General features: G+C 45.8%; 1 protein-coding gene and 3 non-coding genes across 4 annotated transcripts; 1 reads left to right on the top strand and 3 right to left on the bottom strand.

Annotated features, from left to right (window-relative positions):
* Window positions 1-2070: 2070 nt before the first annotated feature.
* On the top strand, window positions 2071-7113 carry LOC133118547 (XK-related protein 8-like). Its single transcript, XM_061228677.1, has 3 exons — window positions 2071-2576; window positions 3689-3873; window positions 5637-7113. The coding sequence occupies exons 1-3, from the start codon at window positions 2254-2256 to the stop codon at window positions 6476-6478; spliced, it is 1350 nt and encodes a 449-aa protein (XP_061084661.1). The 5' UTR covers window positions 2071-2253; the 3' UTR covers window positions 6479-7113.
* Window positions 7114-13442: 6329 nt separating this feature from the next.
* On the bottom strand, window positions 13443-13633 carry LOC133110603 (U2 spliceosomal RNA). The gene has a single exon (XR_009704873.1). It is a non-coding gene; the product is annotated as a U2 spliceosomal RNA (small nuclear RNA).
* A 4028-nt stretch (window positions 13634-17661) lies between these two features.
* Window positions 17662-17852, bottom strand: LOC133110595 (U2 spliceosomal RNA). Its single transcript, XR_009704871.1, has one exon. It is a non-coding gene; the product is annotated as a U2 spliceosomal RNA (small nuclear RNA).
* A 1007-nt stretch (window positions 17853-18859) lies between these two features.
* Window positions 18860-19050, bottom strand: LOC133110607 (U2 spliceosomal RNA). Its single transcript, XR_009704874.1, has one exon. It is a non-coding gene; the product is annotated as a U2 spliceosomal RNA (small nuclear RNA).
* Between the last annotated feature and the right edge of the window lie 1009 nt (window positions 19051-20059).

Below are 20059 nucleotides of genomic sequence, written 5' to 3'. Positions count from 1 at the left end.
TCTGGCAAAATTGAGACGAGCCTTAATGTTCTTTTTGCTCAGCAGCGGTTTTCGTCTTGGAACTCTGCCATGCAGGCCATTTTTGCCCAGTCTCTTTCTTACGGTGGAGTCATGAACACTGACCTTAACTGAGGCAAGTGAGGCCTGCAGTTCTTTGGATGTTGTTGTGGGGTCTTTTGTGACCTCTTGGATGAGTTGTCGCTGCGCTCTTGGGGTAATTTTGGTCGGCCGGCCACTCCTGGGAAGGTTCACCACTGTTCCATGTTTTCGCCATTTGTGGATAATGGCTCTCACTGTGGTTCGCTGGAGTCCCAAAGCTTTAGAAATGGCTTTATAACCTTTTCCAGACTGATAGATCTCAATTACTTTCTTTCTCATTTGTTCCTGAATTTCTTTAGATCTCGGCATGATGTCTAGCTTTTGAGGATCATTTGGTCTACTTCACTTTGTCAGGCAGGTCCTATTTAAGTGATTTCTTGATTGAGAACAGGTGTGGCAGTAATCAGGCCTGGGTGTGGCTAGAGAAATTGAGAGGTTTGATAAACCACAGGTAAGTTATGTTTTTACAGGGGGGCAATCACTTTTTCACACAGGGCCATGTAGGTTTGGATTTTTTTTTCTCCTTTAATAATAAAAACCTTCATTGAAAAACTGCATTTTGTGTTTACTTGTTGTCTTTGACTAATATCGAAATTTGTTTGATCTGAAACATCTAAGTGTGACAAACATGCAAAAAAAAAAAAAAAAAAAAAAATCAGGAAGGGGGCAAACACTTTTTCACACCACTGTAATGTGAAATGTAATTACGTTCATTTTTTTTATTTACTCATGATGTATTATACCACTTTATTATTATTATTATTATTATTATTATTATTATTATTATGTGCCATATGGTTATTGCAATGGTTGCAAATGTATATATAACTTGTGGGATTTTGTCAGCTGTGCATGTTTATGTTATGTGCACAATGGAACCCATGCACCCCTTAGGTGTTCTGTAGTAAGCACTTTGACATACAGTACTGTGCAGAAGTCTTAGGCACTTTATTATGTATATGTTTATTTTTGTGTGTGTGTGTGTGTTAGTATAAAAGTACACATTTGAGAATATGAATTTTCCAAAATACTTTGTATTTAATTTAAAAAAGTAACATATTACTGTAAGCAATTGACTACTTTCTAGATAAAAACTTGATCAAGGCTGTCTGAGATCGGAAGCAAGGAGTCAACCAAAGTCTGCAGAAGAACTGTGGCAAGTTCTCCAACATGCTTGGAACCACCTCCCTGCTGATTGTCTTATAAAACTGCAGGACAGCGTTGGCTATCTCAGAGTGATGCAGTTTTAATGCCAAAGGGTGGTCACAAAAAATACTGATTTGATTCAGTTTTTAACTATTCTGCCAAATTACTAAAATGTTATGTAAAATGTAGAATATTTTCATTTAGGACCTTTCATTGAATTATTTTTTTGAAGAATCTTATCTGTACAGAATGTTAGACAGGTGCCTAGGACTTTTGCACAGTACTGTAATGAAATGAATGATGCCACTTCCTTACAATACATACATTATTAATAATAATAATAATAATAATAATAATAATAATAATAATATCATAAACAACATACCATGAGCTGTTTTTCTGAACAAAAGCAAGTTCGTGCTCCATGTATTTAAGTGTTTCTCCCCATTATTCTATCAGTATATAACAAGGAAACGTTCTGAAAACGGCTTGTCTTGAAAAGGGCCATTTTGCACCATAAGCACGACCTGAACGTGGCAATGCTTATTCGTCATGGAATGCAGAGATCTCTGGCACAATGTTGATTAAGAGGGTAAATAATCATAATCCCCATTAAAAGCACCTAACTGAGTAAACATCTTTTTTTAACTATTCGATTGTAGTTGGGGGAAACCCGCATACACACCGCGCCCACTTTTGAGTTTGGGAACCACTATTTTAAGTTATAGAACTTTAAAAGCATCTGATTGGCTGTATTTACACGTCGTGGGTACCGTTGTATTCACGGTTGTGAGCTGTATAGTCCACGGGTAAACATGATAGGCTAATTAGTTGTCGCTCAAACATCCTCTGCGCGTCTCAGGCTACATTTTCCCATTCAGATCATGTAGCAATCACCGGGTCTTTGCTCCGTCTGCTAGGAACTGATTCCTATGAATACACTCGAAGTTGTTAGCTGATGTTACAGGCAGAACAAAGTCAGCGATGCCAGAAAGCATGTAGTTCAGAATGGACTGTCCCGGTTTTTGTAGATATACATGTCTAGATTTTGTATTTGCGGTTGTCGGCGTTTTCGCCTACCTGTTCGACGTGGGATCCGATCTGTCGGTCGCGGCTGAGTTCTACCTACATGGCGACTTCGCTTGGTTCGGGTTGGTGATTGGGCTCATGGTTCTGTCGTCAACCGTGGTACATTTGTTTAGCTGGTTCTGGTTTAAATACGATCAAGAACTCGAAGATTTCAAATCGCAGACATCTGCAGAGAGATTACTTTTTGGTGGCGGAGGGCGCCTGGAACTGCTGCACGGGTTTCAGCTCGGATTTCTTCTCCGGTAGGTACCGTTAGTTTGGTTGCCAACATGAGCAAGCAGGATTGAATAGCTAGATTGGAATGCCAAGCTACATTGATATGCTAGATGTTATGGATTTGCTGGCCAAATTCGTTTTCCAGTTCATTACAGTGAAACGCGTAGGAAAGCGTTAAACGTAGACTAGTCAACATAAAATAAAATTAAAAAACATTTGTTGTATATTGTTCCTTTGTATTAATGTTAAACCAGTGGAGAGAAACCTGGTGATCGATTTGACTTCGAATCTGCAGGTTTGCCAGTAGAACAACTTGCCCCTGCACTTTGGAGGCAACAATAGCAGCTAGATTTATAATAAAGTTAAATTAAATAATAAAAACAACCTTTTTCATAACTGCTATAAACGGTGTCAATATTAAATATTAAAACAAATACAATACAAAATGCAATATTAAAGAGTGTAGCCATTAAGAATACAAATCTTTCTCAAATACACACCTACTTTACCCTAAACACAGCAGAGATGGTTAAACTCATTTTGAACTATAAATGCCTTTGCACACTAACTGTGTTAAGTAGGCCTGTGTATGTGTGAATGGGATTTCTTAAAAGTTGTACCCACTTGCTGTGTAATTTCAGATGGTAAGAGGGCTCATTCATTAAGTATTTCTCTTTTAGCAGTTTAATCCAAAGGCAAAACCCAACCACGTAAATGTCCTCATGTAAATCACATTAGAATTTTTGATGATTTAGACTTCATTGGCAGGACAGTGGGGTTATGTTTTAGTCTGTATGGGCAGGGTAGTGAGGTTATGTTTTAGTCTGTATGGGCAGGGTAGTGGGGTTATGTTTTAGTCTGTATGGGCAGGGTAGTGGGGTTATGTTTTAGTCTGTATGGGCAGGGTAGTGGGGTTATGTTTTAGTCTGTATGGGCAGGGTAGTGGGGTTATGTTTTAGTCCGTATGGGCAGGGTAGTGGGGTTATGTTTTAGTCTGTATTGGCAGGGTAGTGGAACAGGTTAGGCCTTTCAGCTCTGAGCCTGAAGGTTGTGGGGTCACACCCCAGTTGCACTCCTGTCCCATGCCGGTGTTCAAAATGAGAGGGTTTTAGCTCCTCTGTGTGTGTGTGTGTATCAGGCACGTGTCGGCCATCGAGCAGGGCTTCGGCGTGTGGTGGTGGGGGGAGCAGGCCTCCTACGCTGCCTACGTGACCCATGACCTCAGCATGCTCCGCCTCCTGGAGGCGTTCTGTGAGAGCGCGCCCCAGCTCACCCTCCTGCTCTACATCATCCTCCGAACCGGCCACGCCCGAACCATGCAGAGTGCGTCCCGCCCGCTCACCACTCACCTGTACCTGCTCACCTGTACCCGCTCACCTGTACCTGCTCTCCTGTACCCGCTCACCTGTACCCGCTCACCTGTACCCGATCTCCTGTACCCGCTCTCCTGTACCCGCTCACCTGTACCCGCTCACCTGTACCCGCTCACCCGCTCACCTGTACCCGCTCACCTGTACCTGATCTCCTGTACCCGCTCACCTGTACCCGCTCACCTGTACCTGATCTCCTGTACCCGCTCACCTGTACCTGATCTCCTGTACCCGCTCACCTGTACCCGATCTCCTGTACCCGCTCACCTGTACCTGATCTCCTGTACCCGCTCACCTGTACCTGATCTCCTGTACCCGCTCACATGTACCCGCTCACCTGTACCCGCTCACATGTACCTGCCACCTCACTGCACATGACACTGTGCACCTACACCTGCCCATATCATTACTCGCCTACACCTGCCACCACATGCTCACCTATACCTGCCACCTCACTGCCTGCTTACACTCAGTGTGTGCTCTCTCTCTCCCTGTTGCAGGTGTGACTTCTCTCTCTTTGTGGCAGGTGTGAGTGTGTTCTCTCTCTGCTGCAGGTGTAAGTGTGTGTTCTCTCTCTCACAGGTGTGAGTGTGTGTTCTCTCTCTCACAGGTGTGAGTGTGTGTTCTCTCTCTCACAGGTGTGAGTGTGTGTTCCCTCTCTCACAGGTGTGAGTGTGTGTTCTCTCTCTCACAGGTGTGAGTGTGTGTTCTCTCTCTCACAGGTGTGAGTGTGTGTTCTCTCTCTCACAGGTGTGAGTGTGTTCTCTCTCACAGGTGTGAGTGTGTGTTCTCTCTCTCACAGGTGTGAGTGTGTGTTCTCTCTCTCACAGGTGTGAGTGTGTGTTCTCTCTCTCACAGGTGTGAGTGTGTGTTCCCTCTCTCACAGGTGTGAGTGTGTGTTCTCTCTCTCACAGGTGTGAGTGTGTGTTCTCTCTCTCACAGGTGTGAGTGTGTGTTCTCTCTCTCACAGGTGTGAGTGTGTGTTCTCTCTCTCACAGGTGTGAGTGTGTGTTCTCTCTCTCACAGGTGTGAGTGTGTGTTCTCTCTCTCACAGGTGTGAGTGTGTGTTCTCTCTCTCACAGGTGTGAGTGTGTGTTCTCTCTCTCACAGGTGTGAGTGTGTGTTCCCTCTCTCACAGGTGTGAGTGTGTGTTCTCTCTCTCACAGGTGTGAGTGTGTGTTCTCTCTCTCACAGGTGTGTGTGTGTTCTCTCTCACAGGTGTGTGTGTGTGTTCTCTCTCTCACAGGTGTGTGTGTTCTCTCTCTCACAGGTGTGAGTGTGTGTTCTCTCTCTCACAGGTGTGAGTGTGTGTTCTCTCTCTCACAGGTGTGAGTGTGTGTTCTCTCTCTCACAGGTGTGAGTGTGTGTTCCCTCTCTCACAGGTGTGAGTGTGTGTTCTCTCTCTCACAGGTGTGAGTGTGTGTTCTCTCTCTCACAGGTGTGAGTGTGTGTTCTCTCTCTCACAGGTGTGAGTGTGTGTTCTCTCTCTCACAGGTGTGAGTGTGTGTTCTCTCTCTCACAGGTGTGAGTGTGTGTTCTCTCTCTCACAGGTGTGAGTGTGTGTTCTCTCTCTCACAGGTGTGAGTGTGTGTTCTCTCTCTCACAGGTGTGAGTGTGTGTTCTCTCTCTCACAGGTGTGAGTGTGTGTTCTCTCTCTCACAGGTGTGAGTGTGTGTTCTCTCTCACAGGTGTGAGTGTGTGTTCCCTCTCTCACAGGTGTGAGTGTGTGTGCCTCCTCGTTCTCCGTGGCGTGGACGGTGGTGATGTATCACCGCTCCCTGCGGCGGTTCCTGCCCCAGAAGGCTCAGCAGCGCTGGGGCGCGTCGGCGGTGTACTTCCTGTGGAACCTGCTGCTCATCACGCCGCGATTGGCTGCCCTGGCACTCTTCGCCTCAGCCCTGCCCTGCCCCGCCCCCGCCCACTTCCTGTGCCTGTGGCCGGCGCTCTTCCTGTGGGCGTGGCTTCAGCGCACCAGCTTCATGGACAGCGCGGGGGGGGAGTGGCTCTATCGGGGCGCCGTGGCGACCATCTGGTACTTCAGCTGGTTTAACGTGGCCGAGGGGCGGAGCCGGGGGCGGGGCCTGATCTACCACGGCCTCATGATGACGGACAGCGGGATCCTGCTGGGGGCGTGGTGGGGGCTGCGGGGGGCGGGGCTTCAGCAGGCCTACGCTGTGGGCGTGGTCATCGCCCTGCCCTCCGCATACCTGCTGGGCCTGCTGCTCAAAGGCCTGTACTACGCCTACCTCCACCCCAAACTCCGCCCACTTCCTGCCGGGGAGGTCCCCAAACTCCGCCCACTTCCTGCCGGGGAGGAACCCAAACTCTGCCCACTTCCTGCTGGGGAGGGCCCCAAACTCCGCCCACTTCCTGCCAGGGAGGAGGATGTTCCCGATGGTGACACCCCCTTCAGATCCCGCCCCCCCCAGCCTGGCCCCTCCCCCTCAAAACTGTGCAATCAGAGGATGGCTCGCCTGGCCAGCATCTTCTACACCCCCCTGCCTGTGCTGCCCTACGCCCGCCAGCCAATCAGGGCTTCGCCCAACGGCATCATCTAAACCGTACACCCTCCTGAACCCCTACCTCAACATCTCCACCTGCCTACTGACCTCAACGTCATTCAGGCATTTAGAATCACTTTTTCCAGGCAAAAAAACGCCACGATTAGTCTTCAGCTCTTTGTTCCATCGTCCTCAAGTTCAGCGCGTGGATGTCAGATGATGCAGCTCCTGTACTGTAGGATGGAATCTGCTCTTATTATATGATCATTGGATTTTACCTCGCAGTGTGACGACAATGAAAGACTGGATGCTATCCGTACTACACACGACGTGTGCGGCTAGCGTTAGCCACTATGCTACAGGCTGTGCTACGCTGCTACAGGCTGTGCTACGCTGCAACCAATCACTACACCTGCAGATCTCACCTTCAACCAGAGAGGAGGGAACTCATGTATTGATCAGCTGCCCAGGCGCCCGGAGTTTTTGCCTAAAATGCCTTGAGCAGATACTGTGGTTTGTGAATAAATAGCTGTTGTAAATCGTGAAAGCTGAGTACCCTTCTGTTGTACCGTGTGTTATTTTAGATTTGCCAATAATGTTCTGCGTTGGGATACAGACATGCGTTTCCACTTCAAAGGAAAACCCAACAGTTGGTGGAAAATAATTTCTTGTCTTCGGTCAACATGAACACTTATCAGGGTGAGCGTGCTGTAACCCAGGCATTAAATACAATTCAGTGTTGGGGGAAAACCCAACCCTGTTTGTCACCTTCATTTCTGAGGCGTGTCATTTCTCTCCCTTCGATTTGGCACATGGCTAAATTATGTCATTTCCCCGAGAGGTGAAAGGGCCCAAGGTACTTTCCTCAGTGACCACTGGAAGATTAGCAAACTAGCTCGCTCACGTTGCTGCAGAAAAAACTGCCTGCAAAGACATACGTATGTACACATCTTCTGTGATTGGGTGAGCTGAATGCATGTACACTTCATCTGTGATTGGGTGAGCTGAAACCCGCTGGCTCATCTGCGGTTCACAGTGTTTGAGGCAGCAGCGTCACGGAAAGGAAGGAAAGTACCCAGGGCTCAAAGTGGGACCGGGAGGGTGTGTGTGAGAGAGACAGACTGTGTGTGTGTGTGTGTGTGTGTGAGAGACACACGGTGTGTGTGTGTGTGTGTGACACTGTGTGTGTGCGAGAGAGACAGAGTGTGTGTGTGTGTGTGAGAGACACACGGTGTGTGTGTGTGTGTGTGTGTGTGAGACAGACAGTGTGTGTGTGTGAGACGCACTGTGTGTGTGTGTGAGAGACAGTGTGTGTGTGTGAGAGAGACACACTGTGTGTGTGTGTGTGTGTGAGAGACACACTGTGTGTGTGTGTGTGTGTGTGTGAGAGACACACTGTGTGTATGAGTGTGTGAGAGACACACTGTGTGTGTGTGTGTGTGTGACACACTGTGTGGGCTGGAGATTTTTGAAGATGTTTGGCGTTAGTTTAACAGAGGGGGAAAAAAGAAAAACGATTGTTTTTCTTAAACGGTGAGATTGAAACCTGCAGAGGGCCCAGGGTCGCTCCTGTAGTCACATCCTTCATTTTGTTATTTTCTTATTTTGGAAAATGTGACTCTTTTATTGGACAGTTCTTTACACATTTAAAACATTCAATTGATTAAAAAAATAAAAAATAAACTGCAGAAAAAGAAGAGTGGCATAGTACCTAGTGAAGGCACCAGAGGCCTTCTCAGCCTTCTGGGCCGCCTGGACTCCAGCCTCTTCAGACACCAAACCATACCCAACCATACCCGTCTCATCATAGAGCAGCACAGTGACCACTTCACACTCCGTGTCAGACAGGTGCTCGACAGAAATTACAAGGGGGGGCATTCCGTCTTTACCCGCTCCATAGAGGTTCCAGAAGCTCTCCAAGAGCTTGACCAAGCAGTTCAGGTCCAGAGGGTCAGGGTTGGGGTTCAGGTCCAGAGGGTCAGGGTTAGGGTTCAGGTCCAGAGGGTCAGGGTTGGGGTTCAGGTCCAGAGGGTCAGGGTTATGGTTCCGGTCCAGAGGGTCAGGGTTAGGGTTCCGGTCCAGAGGGTCAGGGTTAGGGTTCCGGTCCAGAGGGTCAGGGTTAGGGTTCAGGTCCAGAGGGTCAGGGTTGGGGTTCAGGTCCAGAGGGTCAGGGTTAGGGTTCCGGTCCAGAGGGTCAGGGTTAGGGTTCCGGTCCAGAGGGTCAGGGTTAGGGTTCAGGTCCAGAGGGTCAGGGTTAGGGTTCCGGTCCAGAGGGTTAGGTAAATAAGAAATCTTTATTTCCCAAGTTGTCCCATATTAGGGCCTCTTGGGAAATAAAAGTTTGCACTGGCCATTCAGGGTACTGAAGCCTTTAAGTAGGAAGAATTTGGTCCCTCTTGTGTCGGTGCTCTATGTGCGTTGATTTAGTCCTCTTGGAAATAGAGTGCTAAGTTTGAAAATCCAGTGTTTCTCAAACCTGCGTCTCTCCTCCGGTGTCCAATTATTGTTTGTTTGAAGGCCCGATATTTCTAGTGCCTCAAGTCCATGGTGAAGGAAATGAGCCACCAGGTGTGTGTCTGTCTCTCTGTGTGTCTCTATATGTGTTGTGCTAGTCTACATTTAATTGTGTTCCCTGTCTCTCCTACATATATTATACCACATTGTTTGCACTTAATGGCATATATGCAGTTTTTAGTGTTTTTACTTAGTGTTTGTTTTATTATGTAGGTTGTGTTGGTAGTGGTGTTCCTGACTGTAGTGGCTTGCTTGTAGAATATTGGGCCCTGTGTAGGTAAAGTATTAATTTCTGGTAGTTTGCTGCTTACCAGATGATCAAGATTTTTATTTCTTTTATATGCTGAGGTAATTTTATAGTCCTGGATAATGTTTGTGTTCTGTAGAGTGCGGGTTAGATTTAATTTAATTTTTCTGTTTGCAGCTAGGCTCAATGCTGAGTAGGTGGTGATTAGCGGGATGATTTTGCACGCGTCTTGTCTGGTGGTTAAGAAAGTTTTCCGGACCTGTCTAAGGAAAGATCTGGAATACCCCCTTGGTTTTAATGCATTGAAGAGGGTCTGGGTAGCCTCTTCGAAATCTATTACCTGTGTGCAAATCCTGTTGAACCTGAGCAATTGTGATTTGATCAGGCCCTTGAAAGTGCGTTTAGGGTGGAGACGGTTTTTATGTAAAAGTGTGTGTGTGTCAGTATCTTTAAAGAAAACTTTAGTGTCTAAAGTGTGTGTTTGGGAAAAAGAGGGTCCCTTGTATGTGGTAGTGTTCAAGAAATCTATTTGTTGGTTATGCGTGATGTATTTAACTGTTATCATTCTATGGTGTGTGTTGAGGATTTGTATAAAGTGTTTGAAGTCCTCTAAACTGTGTCCATGTTCCCCATATGTCATCCAAGTATCTAAAATAATTGGTGGGTAATTTGGGGCATTTTTGAAACAGTCTCCTCCTAGTGTGCCATGTAAAAGTTAGCGTAGGCCGGTGCAAATTTTTTACCCATCGCTGTGCCGCTGATTTGTAAAAAGAATTCTTTATTGAATTCAAAATCATTTTTTGTCAGGCTGATTTCTAACAGTAGTAGGAGAGATGTATCCGGGCGGCTGTCGTCCGGGTATTTCTCCATCCAGAGTTTTACAGCTGTTAGCCCTGCTGCAGCGTTTATGTTTGTGTAGAGACTATCTATGTCAATTGTGAATAAAATGGTGTCCTGTGTTATTTTAGTGTTTTTAACTATGCGTATGAAGTCGTATGTGTCTTTTATGTAGCTGTTGTGTTTAGTTGACAGTGGAGTGAGGAAATGGTCTATGTATTCTGCGATCCTGTAGGATTCGCTGTTGCAGTCTGAAACAATAGGTCTCCCTGCCGGGATCTCATATGGTACACCCCAGGACTGAGGCTGTTTGTGTATTTTGGGGAGGAGGTAAAAAAACCCTTGGTCTAGGATTTTCCTCCCCCCTTAGGTAAAAACTTTGTTTTTTTGTGATGTAATTGTTTTCTAATAGTGTCTGTATAATGTCATATATTTCTTGTGCTGTGTCTAGATATATGGGTCGAATTAATTTTTTGTAGTGTGTGGTGTTTAATTGTCTGTGTGCTTCTTGGATGTACTGTGTTCTGTCCATGATTACTATGGCACTGCCCTTGTCAGCTGGTTTGATGACAATTTGTTTATTGTTTGCCAGCTGATGTAGTGCTTGGCTCTCTCCTCTGCTGAGGTTGTTTTTAATCTTTGTGCATTTGGGGGTTAAGTGCCTTGATCAGGGTGTTGTCTTATAAATTGTGAGATTGTACCCGGGATTTGGCTCTCCCTGGGTTCCCAGTTCGATTTACATTTACATTTTAGTCATTTGGCAGACGCTTTTAATCCAAAGCGACTTACAAGTGCATAGGTTCTACCATAAGTCAGAGCATCACATCCAGAAACTAGCAAAATACACATGAAATGTCATCAGAAGTGCATTTTAGACAAGGATAGGGATATCAGAAAGGAGGGGCAGGGGAAATCAGGAGGGAGGACTAAGGTAGAGTTTGAAAAGGTGGGTTTTGAGTCTGCGTCAAAATAGGGGGAGGGATTCTGCCGTTCTGACAATGGTAGGCAAGTCATTCCACCACTGAGGAACCAGAACGGAAAACAGGCGTGAACGTGTAGCTCGACCACCAGGTGCACGTAGAGAGGGAACCGTAGGGCGACCAGAGCTGGCAGACCGGAGTGGTCTAGCTGGGGAGTAGGGAGTGATCAGGGATTGTATGTAAGGTGGGGCAGTCCCCTTAGCAGCCTGAAATGCCAACACTAGGGCCTTGAAACGGATATGGCCATGAAGGGTGTTATGTTTGTGTTTTCTGATCCCTCAAAAAAGACAGCTAGTTTCAGCTTTCTGTGAAACTCCTGAGCTTCTCCTCTGAGGTCCAGAGGGTCAGGGTTGGGGTTCAGGTCCAGAGGGTCAGGGTTGGGGTTCAGGTCCAGAGGGTCAGGGTTGGGGTTCAGGTCCAGAGGGTCAGGGTCAGGGTTCAGGTTCAGGTCCAGAGGGTCAGGGTTGGGGTTCAGGTCCAGAGGGTCAGGGTTGGGGTTCAGGTCCAGAGGGTCAGGGTTGGGGTTCAGGTCCAGAGGGTCAGGGTTGGGGTTCAGGTCCAGAGGGTCAGGGTTAGGGTTCAGGCCCAGAGGGTTCGGGGTTTGGGGCGTGAAGCCCGGGGCCCTGGGGGGCGAGGCCCGGCTGAACTCCAGGCGAGTCAGACCAGCCCCCCCCCCCACTCCACCTGCCCCCCCCCCCCACTCCAGGTCCATGTCATCGTTGCCATCACCACATTCGTTGTGCAGAACTGTTCGTCATTTACAATCAATCAGGATAATTCCCACACCTGTAGCTTTTCAGAGGCAATCAAAGGGCTGAAATCCCTTTTCTTGGCCTTTTCAGCATTTGCCATTGTCGTCTTCGTGCAATGCCTATTCATTAGGGGTGTTTCACTGCCTACTGTGGGCGGGACATGAAGCTGGCAAAGGTGCACCAAATTTAGAGTTGATTGTGATTTATAAAGGAAAACTGGCGTTTTATAAATCAGAACATTTTTGTGCGTACACACGTCCTGGGTTTCATGCGTACGCAACCTTTTGACAAATCCTACGCACAGTTTTATAAATGAGGCCCCTGGTGTTGGCCCGGAGAGTGACCCAGTCCGGGCGTTCTCTCCGGGCGGCTCTTGTACTCCCCCCTCCCCCTCCCCCTCCCCCTCCCCCTCCCCCCTCCCCTCTGGCTTCCGGCAGGAAAGCGTTCGGCAGCAGTGGTGCTCTGGGAGGCCTCGAAGTGCGTCTGCCTCCGCTGGATGGCTCGAGGATCCACGTCGCCGCCACAGGCCATGAAAGGTACTGCACCCCCGACTGGCTCCCTGGATACTCGAGGCTCCTGGGTCCAGGCTCCCTCTGGTGGTGAGACCTGGAAACAGCAGTTCCCGCCCGCTGTTCCCAGATCAGTTGGCAGGGTTTTCCCCTCTTACTGGAGGCCTGATTGGACAGATTTCTCCCAACATGCCCTGAGGTACCTGGAGGACAGAGAGCTGCAGTCAGGTACAGGCCACAACTCCCCGCCCAGCCAGAAGAGGAAACTGGAGGAAAAAAAGGAGTTTAAGAAATAAAAGGTTAATTGGTTACATTACAGTTAATGTTTCCTTCCCTTTGAAACACATTCAGTTATTACGGACATGATCTACAAAAATGAAACACTTGACATCCATTTCAAATAAACTCAGGAAACTTCAAACGGTGAACATTTTTCAAATAATTAAACGGTACCATAGGTAAGATTGTTAAAACATTGTTACAAGACCATTGCAAATCCCATCCTATCATTGAAAAAGGCTCACTGACATGTTAACTCACCCTCTGCCTGTGTCTATAGTCGGGTTTCAAATGTACATTTGTCGGGCCGTCACAAGGCCACAACATGTGGAACTAATCTCAGCCAGCTATGCTGCTAGAAACACAGCGTAGGGTGTTGCTATGGTTGCTACTGAAAGGTGCACGTTGTGGCATGTGTTTTAAGTAAGAAATCTTTCGTATGAATAACGAACTGCTTGCTTGACTGTCATTGGCAGAACTCTGGGCCTTGTGACAAACTCCAATATCAGAATCCAAAGGCAATCAAAGGCCTGGAATCAAGATATGCCTGCACTAAGGAAGCGATTGAATACACCGGACTATTCAGAAACAGCTGAGAAACCAATGGTCCAATTACTTTTGGTCCTCTAAAAATGGGAGGGGGGGGGGGGGACGAGTCTATAATGATCACGTTCCATTACATCTATGCTGCGAATTCTTTCAGGATCATTACATCACACCAAATTGTAGAATAGATTTTCATTTCGATTTACTGTGGAAAGACAGACGATTTATACGAAGACTATTCTATTCCCCTCGTTAAAATGACCAAACAGGTGTCGATACTAGCGATTTTACACTGCTAAGACATACATAGCATATCCTATATAAATTCTTTTTTATAACCAAGATTTTTCCCCAGGAGGGGAGTGCACCGTTCCTGGATGTACTGCAATACCAGGTCGATGCGTGGAGTGGACGGAGCAAGCCCCTATTCCATCTCCCTGTTCCAAAAATCAATTTAATATATGGTCCCCAGATAGGGGACGTATCAGATATTAAACTGATAAGAACAGATACTACACTTGATCTTAGCCAAAAGGCCGAGAAGCGATACTGAACGGCAGCTCGAGGCGGGGGAGTCTTTGTGGGAAATACAATACACGGTGACGGGGCGCGTGTTTTTTTTTTTTTTTTCTCCACTTGACTTAAGCAACGCTACAATAACGGGACGTTGAAACCCACATATAAACGCAGTAAGGTATTCATAGACGCCGATTGACACTTATATTTACTTTCATCTTTGTGAAATGATTCCATGGTGCACCTTCATGTAAATGAAATCATGTGTCCACCAATCATAACCACTCATTTCTAGTTTCTCTTTCAACTACGGAAGAGGAAATGGCACATCCACGAACCGCGACGAGACGCTCCGGCGTGCCTCAAACGCGTATTCCAACTTCCTATGAAGACGCATCGTAATGTAGCAACTGCACAGAAATTGATTTTTTTTGTTGTTGAAGATTTTAGTTTAAGCCTCAGTTAATTCTACTCCCAAACATGAGCTTAACGTATTTGAATAATAGTTTCTGTTAAAAACACGCATCAGATGTAGGTCCAGCACGGGCCGGCATACACTTGTGTACGTGTAAATCGCGTAGCCTAAAGTAGAGACATGCATCGTGAACAGATCTGTCCACTGGACCACCAGGTTACATGTGACGAGGTGGCAATTTCATATCCATTTGGAATAATTTGCTTGAGCGGGGGTCTGATTTATCAAAATTGCACCGTAACTACAAATACAGACCGGATGCAGCTAAATATCATCCTGAATACTGTCCGTATAGCATTTCCTACTTGGGAGTTTAATTCGTCATCCACTTGCCGTTTTTGGATCAGGGAGATCCGTTCTTTTACAATTTAGTTTCTCTACAATGCGTCTGACTGTGCCCTTGGCAAAAGCGCAATACAAACAAAACGCAACTAAAAATAATAAAATGCTTTCCAAAAAGGTTCCACACGTGAAATGTGGGCGCATTGTGAAAGGGCAATTTCCTATAAAATACAAAATGTTTTTGATAGAGTTCCACCGCCATCTAGCGGACAAATCCGGGAAGTAACGTTGCTCACGTGACACTCAAACCCGTGCACGCGGCTTCATGCACTTGTTTCCATTGACGCTGAAAGACGTGTAGAAACAGAAATGAACATCGATAGTTTCCTAAATTTGCGAAATGTGCAAAGGAGTCCAAGTTTGGTTTAATACATGTTCATACTTGTAAATCGTAAGTCTGCTAAATGACTAAAATGAAAATTGTAAAATGATCTAACCAGACAAGATCATGATCAAATTTGTGGAATTCTACCTGTACCATGCGCAGAGCGAAGCAGAACTTTTACAGGTTTAACACGTGGCTACAAACACGTGGCTTTGTTGGAAAGAGGGGTACAGGTTTATGGGGCGTTGGGACTCCTTTTGGGACAGGGGTGAGCTGTACAAGAGTAATGGGCTGCACCAGAACCGGAGGGGAACCTTTGCATTTAGGATTATTTAAAATGGGGATTTAGGGAGGCACAGACTGCCCAGACAGAAAAGGCTAAAGGCTGCATATAATGGTGAGAGCACTAATGAAATCTTTAAGGGAAAATTCTAGTAATGGTGGCTTGGGGCAGCAGGGAGTGAGGCAACAGGAGAGGATGTGTAGAAGCAACAGACTAAAATGTGTTTAAATGCTATCAGTATAAAAAATTTTTTTTAATATTTTTGGGAACTTGAGGCAGTTAATAGTGGGGGCGATGACATTGTAGGGATTACAGAGACATGGCCTAGGGATGAAGGTGGACAGGAGGATTATCAACAGATTAGGAAGAACAAATCTAGTAGGGGGGGAGGGGGGGGTGGATGTGTGGCTCTCCATGTAGAAGAACACTTTAAATGTGCAAGAATTTCCAACTATGGAGAGACAGCCAGCACGGCGAGCACCATTTTGCCGTTCTTTGAGGAAGAGAAGGTTTTACCAAGAGGCTTCCTAAAGGCCAGAAAACTACAGACCGGAATGAAGACCGAAGGAATTCCAGGAGGCAGAATGGATCAGTTACAGGACCGGGTATTGCGTCACACGTGCGAACGTCTCGCATATGCCATTAACGTTAGCTAAAATAGATAGTCAGTTAGACATCAGTAACAGTTGATACTGCCAGTCTCAGTGCTATGGCTTATTGCTAGTTTACATTGTCAGCAGTAACATTAAATCGCTAGTCATGTGAATTATATATGTCAGTTTATTCATGACATAAAACAGGACTAAAACATAGTTTTAACTTTTGCAAAAAAAATGCCTACATGTGGTAGGCAAGGATCCAATGATCAAATAAGGACTAGTAATAGACTAGAGCCTATCTTTGTTGTACAGGTACCAGTTGAAATTGTACTTCCCTGGTTATGGGTGTGCAGTTTGCACTTTGTTATACATTGCTCTGGGTCCTCACTCCTGGTCCTGGAGTGGCACAGAAATATACAACCTGTGGCTCTCCATGAAATGGAGAAAACTTAACCTATACATGAACGATCAACATAACCTGAGCCCAATACTGGATGCATTCATTGAATAACTAGATTAAACTAGATTTAAACAGAATCCAGAAGTGGTTAGAAACATAGCAAATAAAATTCAATGTTCTACATGAAATGATGTCTATCAGGCCCTGAAGGACTTTGCCTACAGGACGGGTCTGCCCAGGGCTGGCCTAACCTCGTGGAGCTACAAAATGATCATGGCTCATTTAAGATCTGGCCAAATTGTTACGCTCCCGAGGGGGGGGGCAGACCGGGACCTGCAAGTCATCTGGGCAAATGTGACACAAACAGAAAGACGTTTGCCCGGATGACTGCCCATAGGCGTCTCTCGACAAGGACATGATCGCTGCCCACACGTATGCACTGACTCAGAACACATACACCACCTGTTCTGGGAGTGCTCCGTGGCCAGGCGGGTCAGGAGGCTTGTTTGTCCCCCTGTCTCCCATGACGGCTGAGGGCCTCCTCTACGGTCCACCGGGGGGATGCAAGTCCGATGAGCTCCAGCATCAGTGGAGGATCATCAACATCGTGAAACGGGTCCTGTGGGAGACGAGGAACATCAAGGTCTACCAAAAGACATCCGTCACTGGTCACTCTCCGGAGGAGGATGCAAAACCTCCAGGGGCTTCTGTGGACATGGAGACAAAAACCTGGCTAGAGAGAAGTGGGGGGTGGATCATTGGAAGGAATTCATCATAGTCCACCCCCCACTCAAGGGACACAGAAGCCTCTCGGGACAGCAAAACTTACTTTCTTTACCATTTTCCCTTTGGGATTTCTTAATCCACCTTGGGTTCCTTGGTATTTTGTATTGATTTAGAAGTTGTCAAGCTTAGATTCTTATTTGTAATCACCTTTTCTTAAGTTTGTTCAGTTTTCATTAGTTAATGTATACAAGATGTTTTCGTCCCTTAGTTTGTTTAGTAATAGTGTGTCCATGTTAAAATGATTATGGAGTTAGTGTGTTTTTAAAATAAAATGTTTTTAATCTGTAAATAAATTGAAACCAACAAAATCAACTACATGAAATTGAAATAAACTTACAATACAATGGGAGGTACACATGTGGAAGGTGGTCGAGTTTAAAGACTTGTGGTAATAGTTGATCAAAGCCATTCAGGTTATAATCATTTTTCTGTCATCAAGGCAGTAAGGCGTCTGGCAGTCAGAGGGTTGCCAGTTCGATCCCGCCCTGGCTGTGTCAAAGTGTCCCTGAGCATGACACCTAACCCCTAAATGCTCCTGAGAATGGGTTATGTAGAAGTCGTATCTGGCCTCTAATTTAGGAGACATTTGGCGCTAAAAATGTACTTTTTGCTCACTGGGGTTCAATTTTGAGGGGCAATATCTCCAAAAGAATAGTCTTCAAATTGTAGTTCAGCATTTTAGGTTGTGACGCTCATCCAAATGACCAACAGGTAGTGGTAATAATAAACTATGAACTTTACTAGATGGTTTATACTTTAATACAAAAGGGCCACATAATATGGGTACTGCAAAAATCACTAAATTTCTGGAGATCAATTCTTATTTTCAAACCAAGTTTTTTCCCCAGGAGGGGAGTGCACCGTTCCTGGATGTACTGCAATACCAGGTCGATGCGTGGAGTGGACGGAGCAAGCCCCTATTCCATCTCCCTGTTCCAAAAATCAATTTAATATATGGTCCCCAGATAGGGGACGTATCAGATATTAAACTGATAAGAACAGATACTACACTTGATCTTAGCCAAAAGGCCGAGAAGCGATACTGAACGGCAGCTCGAGGCGGGGGAGTCGTTGTGGGAAATACAATACACGGTGACGGGATGCATAATTTTTGGCTGGAATAAAGAAACGCTACAATGATGGCACTTCGAAAACCACCTATAATTTATGAATGGTCGGCATCAATGAATAGTTTTTCATAATTTGATCTTTGCACAAGATGCACATTCGTGTAAATCGAATCCTATTTCCACCAATCGTAACCACTGGTTTCGAAGTTCCTCTGAACTACGGCAGAGGAAAAGGCACAAACAGCGCCGCTGCTTCTGCGTTCTCACTCAAACCAAACGCGTTATCCGAAGAACAGCGAACACACTTTGTAAAGCAGCAACGGCATGGTAATGAACGCGGGTAAGATTTTAGAACACCCCTAAATAAATTCTAGTACCAAACACGGTATTTAAAAGTAAATGATTCCCAAAATATCTGTAAAAACACCCATCACATGTAGGAGCAGCACTCGCCGGCACACTTGCAGACTAAGGAGTGCATGCCCACAGATGCACCGTGGACAGAAATGTCCACTGGACGACCACGTTACATCTTACTGTGGCAGTTTCATATTCATTTGGAATAATTTGAGCTTCATCATACCGAGAGAGTACACAGTATTGGGCATATTGCTTGTATTATTAACACTCGACTGCACGGCAATCACTGCTGCAATATAAACCCGATGCAGCTAAATATCAACCGGAATACTGTCCGTATTTTATTTCCTACTTAGGAGTTTTATTCGCCCTCCACGTGCCGTCCCTTGAATCGGATATATAAAAAACATTTTCACAAAGTTTGAGCAAAAATTGAGTTGTCTGAGCTACTAATGAGTAGAACCAGGTGCACTTTCAAACAGTGGCGGTAATAAGCCGTGAACTTTACTAGATTGTTTATACTTTAATGCAAAAAGGCCGCATAGTATGGGACCGCAAAACTCACTAATAATTTCTGAAGATCAATTCTTATTTTCAAACCAAGATTTTTCCCCGGGAGGGAAGTGCACCGTTCCTGGATGTACTGCAATACCAGGTCGATGCGTGGAGTGGACGGAGCAAGCCCCTATTCCATCTCCCTGTTCCAAAAATCAATTTAATATATGGTCCCCAGATAGGGGACGTATCAGATATTAAACTGATAAGAACAGATACTACACTTGATCTTAGCCAAAAGGCCGAGAAGCGATACTGAACGGCAGCTCGAGGCGGGGGAGTCATTGTGGGAAATACAATACACGGTGACGGGATGCATAATTTTTGGCTAGAATAAAGAAACGCTACAATGACGGCACTTTGAAAACCACCTATAATAAACTATTCATTGATGCCGACCATTCGTTACTTTTATAATTTGATCTTTGCGCAAGATGCACATTCGTGTAAATCGAATCCTATTTCCACCAATCATAACCACTGGTTTCGAAGTTCCTCTGAACTACGGCAGAGGAAAAGGCACAAATAGCGCCGCTGCGTTCTCACTCAAACCAAACGCGTTATTCGAAGAACAGTCTGCGCTTGAAGAAGGTCAGAGACTCTGACATCCACCGGGAGGTCATTCCACCACCGTGGGACCAGGACAGACAGCAGTCGTGAGCCGTGAGGTGCAGGTGTGGCGAGGAGGAGGCGCCAGACGGCACGAAGTGGCAGAACGGAGGGGTCTTGTTGGTGTATAGGTCTTGATACACTTGACACACTTTGTAAAGCAGCAACGGCATGGTAATGAACGCGGGTAAGATTTTAGAACACCCCTAAATAAATTCTAGTCCGAAACAAGGTATTTAAAAGTAAATTATTCCCAAAATATCTGTAAAAACACCCATCACATGTAGGAGCAGCACTCGCCGGCACACTTGCAGACTAAGGAGTGCATGCCCACAGATGCACCGTGGACAGAAATGTCCACTGGACGACCACGTTACATCTTACTGTGGCAGTTTCATATTCATTTGGAATAATTTGAGCTTCATCATACCGAGAGACTATACATTATTGGGCATATTGCTTGTATCATTAACACTCGACTGCACGGCAATCACTGCTGCAATATAAACCCGATGCAGCTAAATATCAACCGGAATACTGTCCGTATTTTATTTCCTACTTAGGAGTTTTATTCGCCCTCCACGTGTCGTCCTTTTAATCGGATATACAAAAACATTTTCACAAAGTTTGAGCAAAAATGGAGTGGTCTCTCTG

This window comes from Conger conger, chromosome 1 (genome assembly GCF_963514075.1).
Source record: "Conger conger chromosome 1, fConCon1.1, whole genome shotgun sequence".
Taxonomy (NCBI): Eukaryota; Metazoa; Chordata; class Actinopteri; order Anguilliformes; family Congridae; genus Conger; species Conger conger.
Note: the sequence above shows the minus strand (reverse complement) of the source record. Positions and strands in the feature narration are given on the sequence as shown.

What these genes read in the sequence shown, in the direction of transcription:
- LOC133118547 (XM_061228677.1), top strand. Translation starts at nt 2,254, where the DNA reads ATGGACTGTCCCGGTTTTTGTAGATATACATGTCTAGATTTTGTATTT. An exon ending in CAGCTCGGATTTCTTCTCCG is followed by an intron (nt 2,577 to 3,688) that starts GTAGGTACCGTT and finishes TGTGTGTATCAG; the next exon opens with GCACGTGTCGGCCATCGAGC. An exon ending in CCACGCCCGAACCATGCAGA is followed by an intron (nt 3,874 to 5,636) that starts GTGCGTCCCGCC and finishes CCTCTCTCACAG; the next exon opens with GTGTGAGTGTGTGTGCCTCC.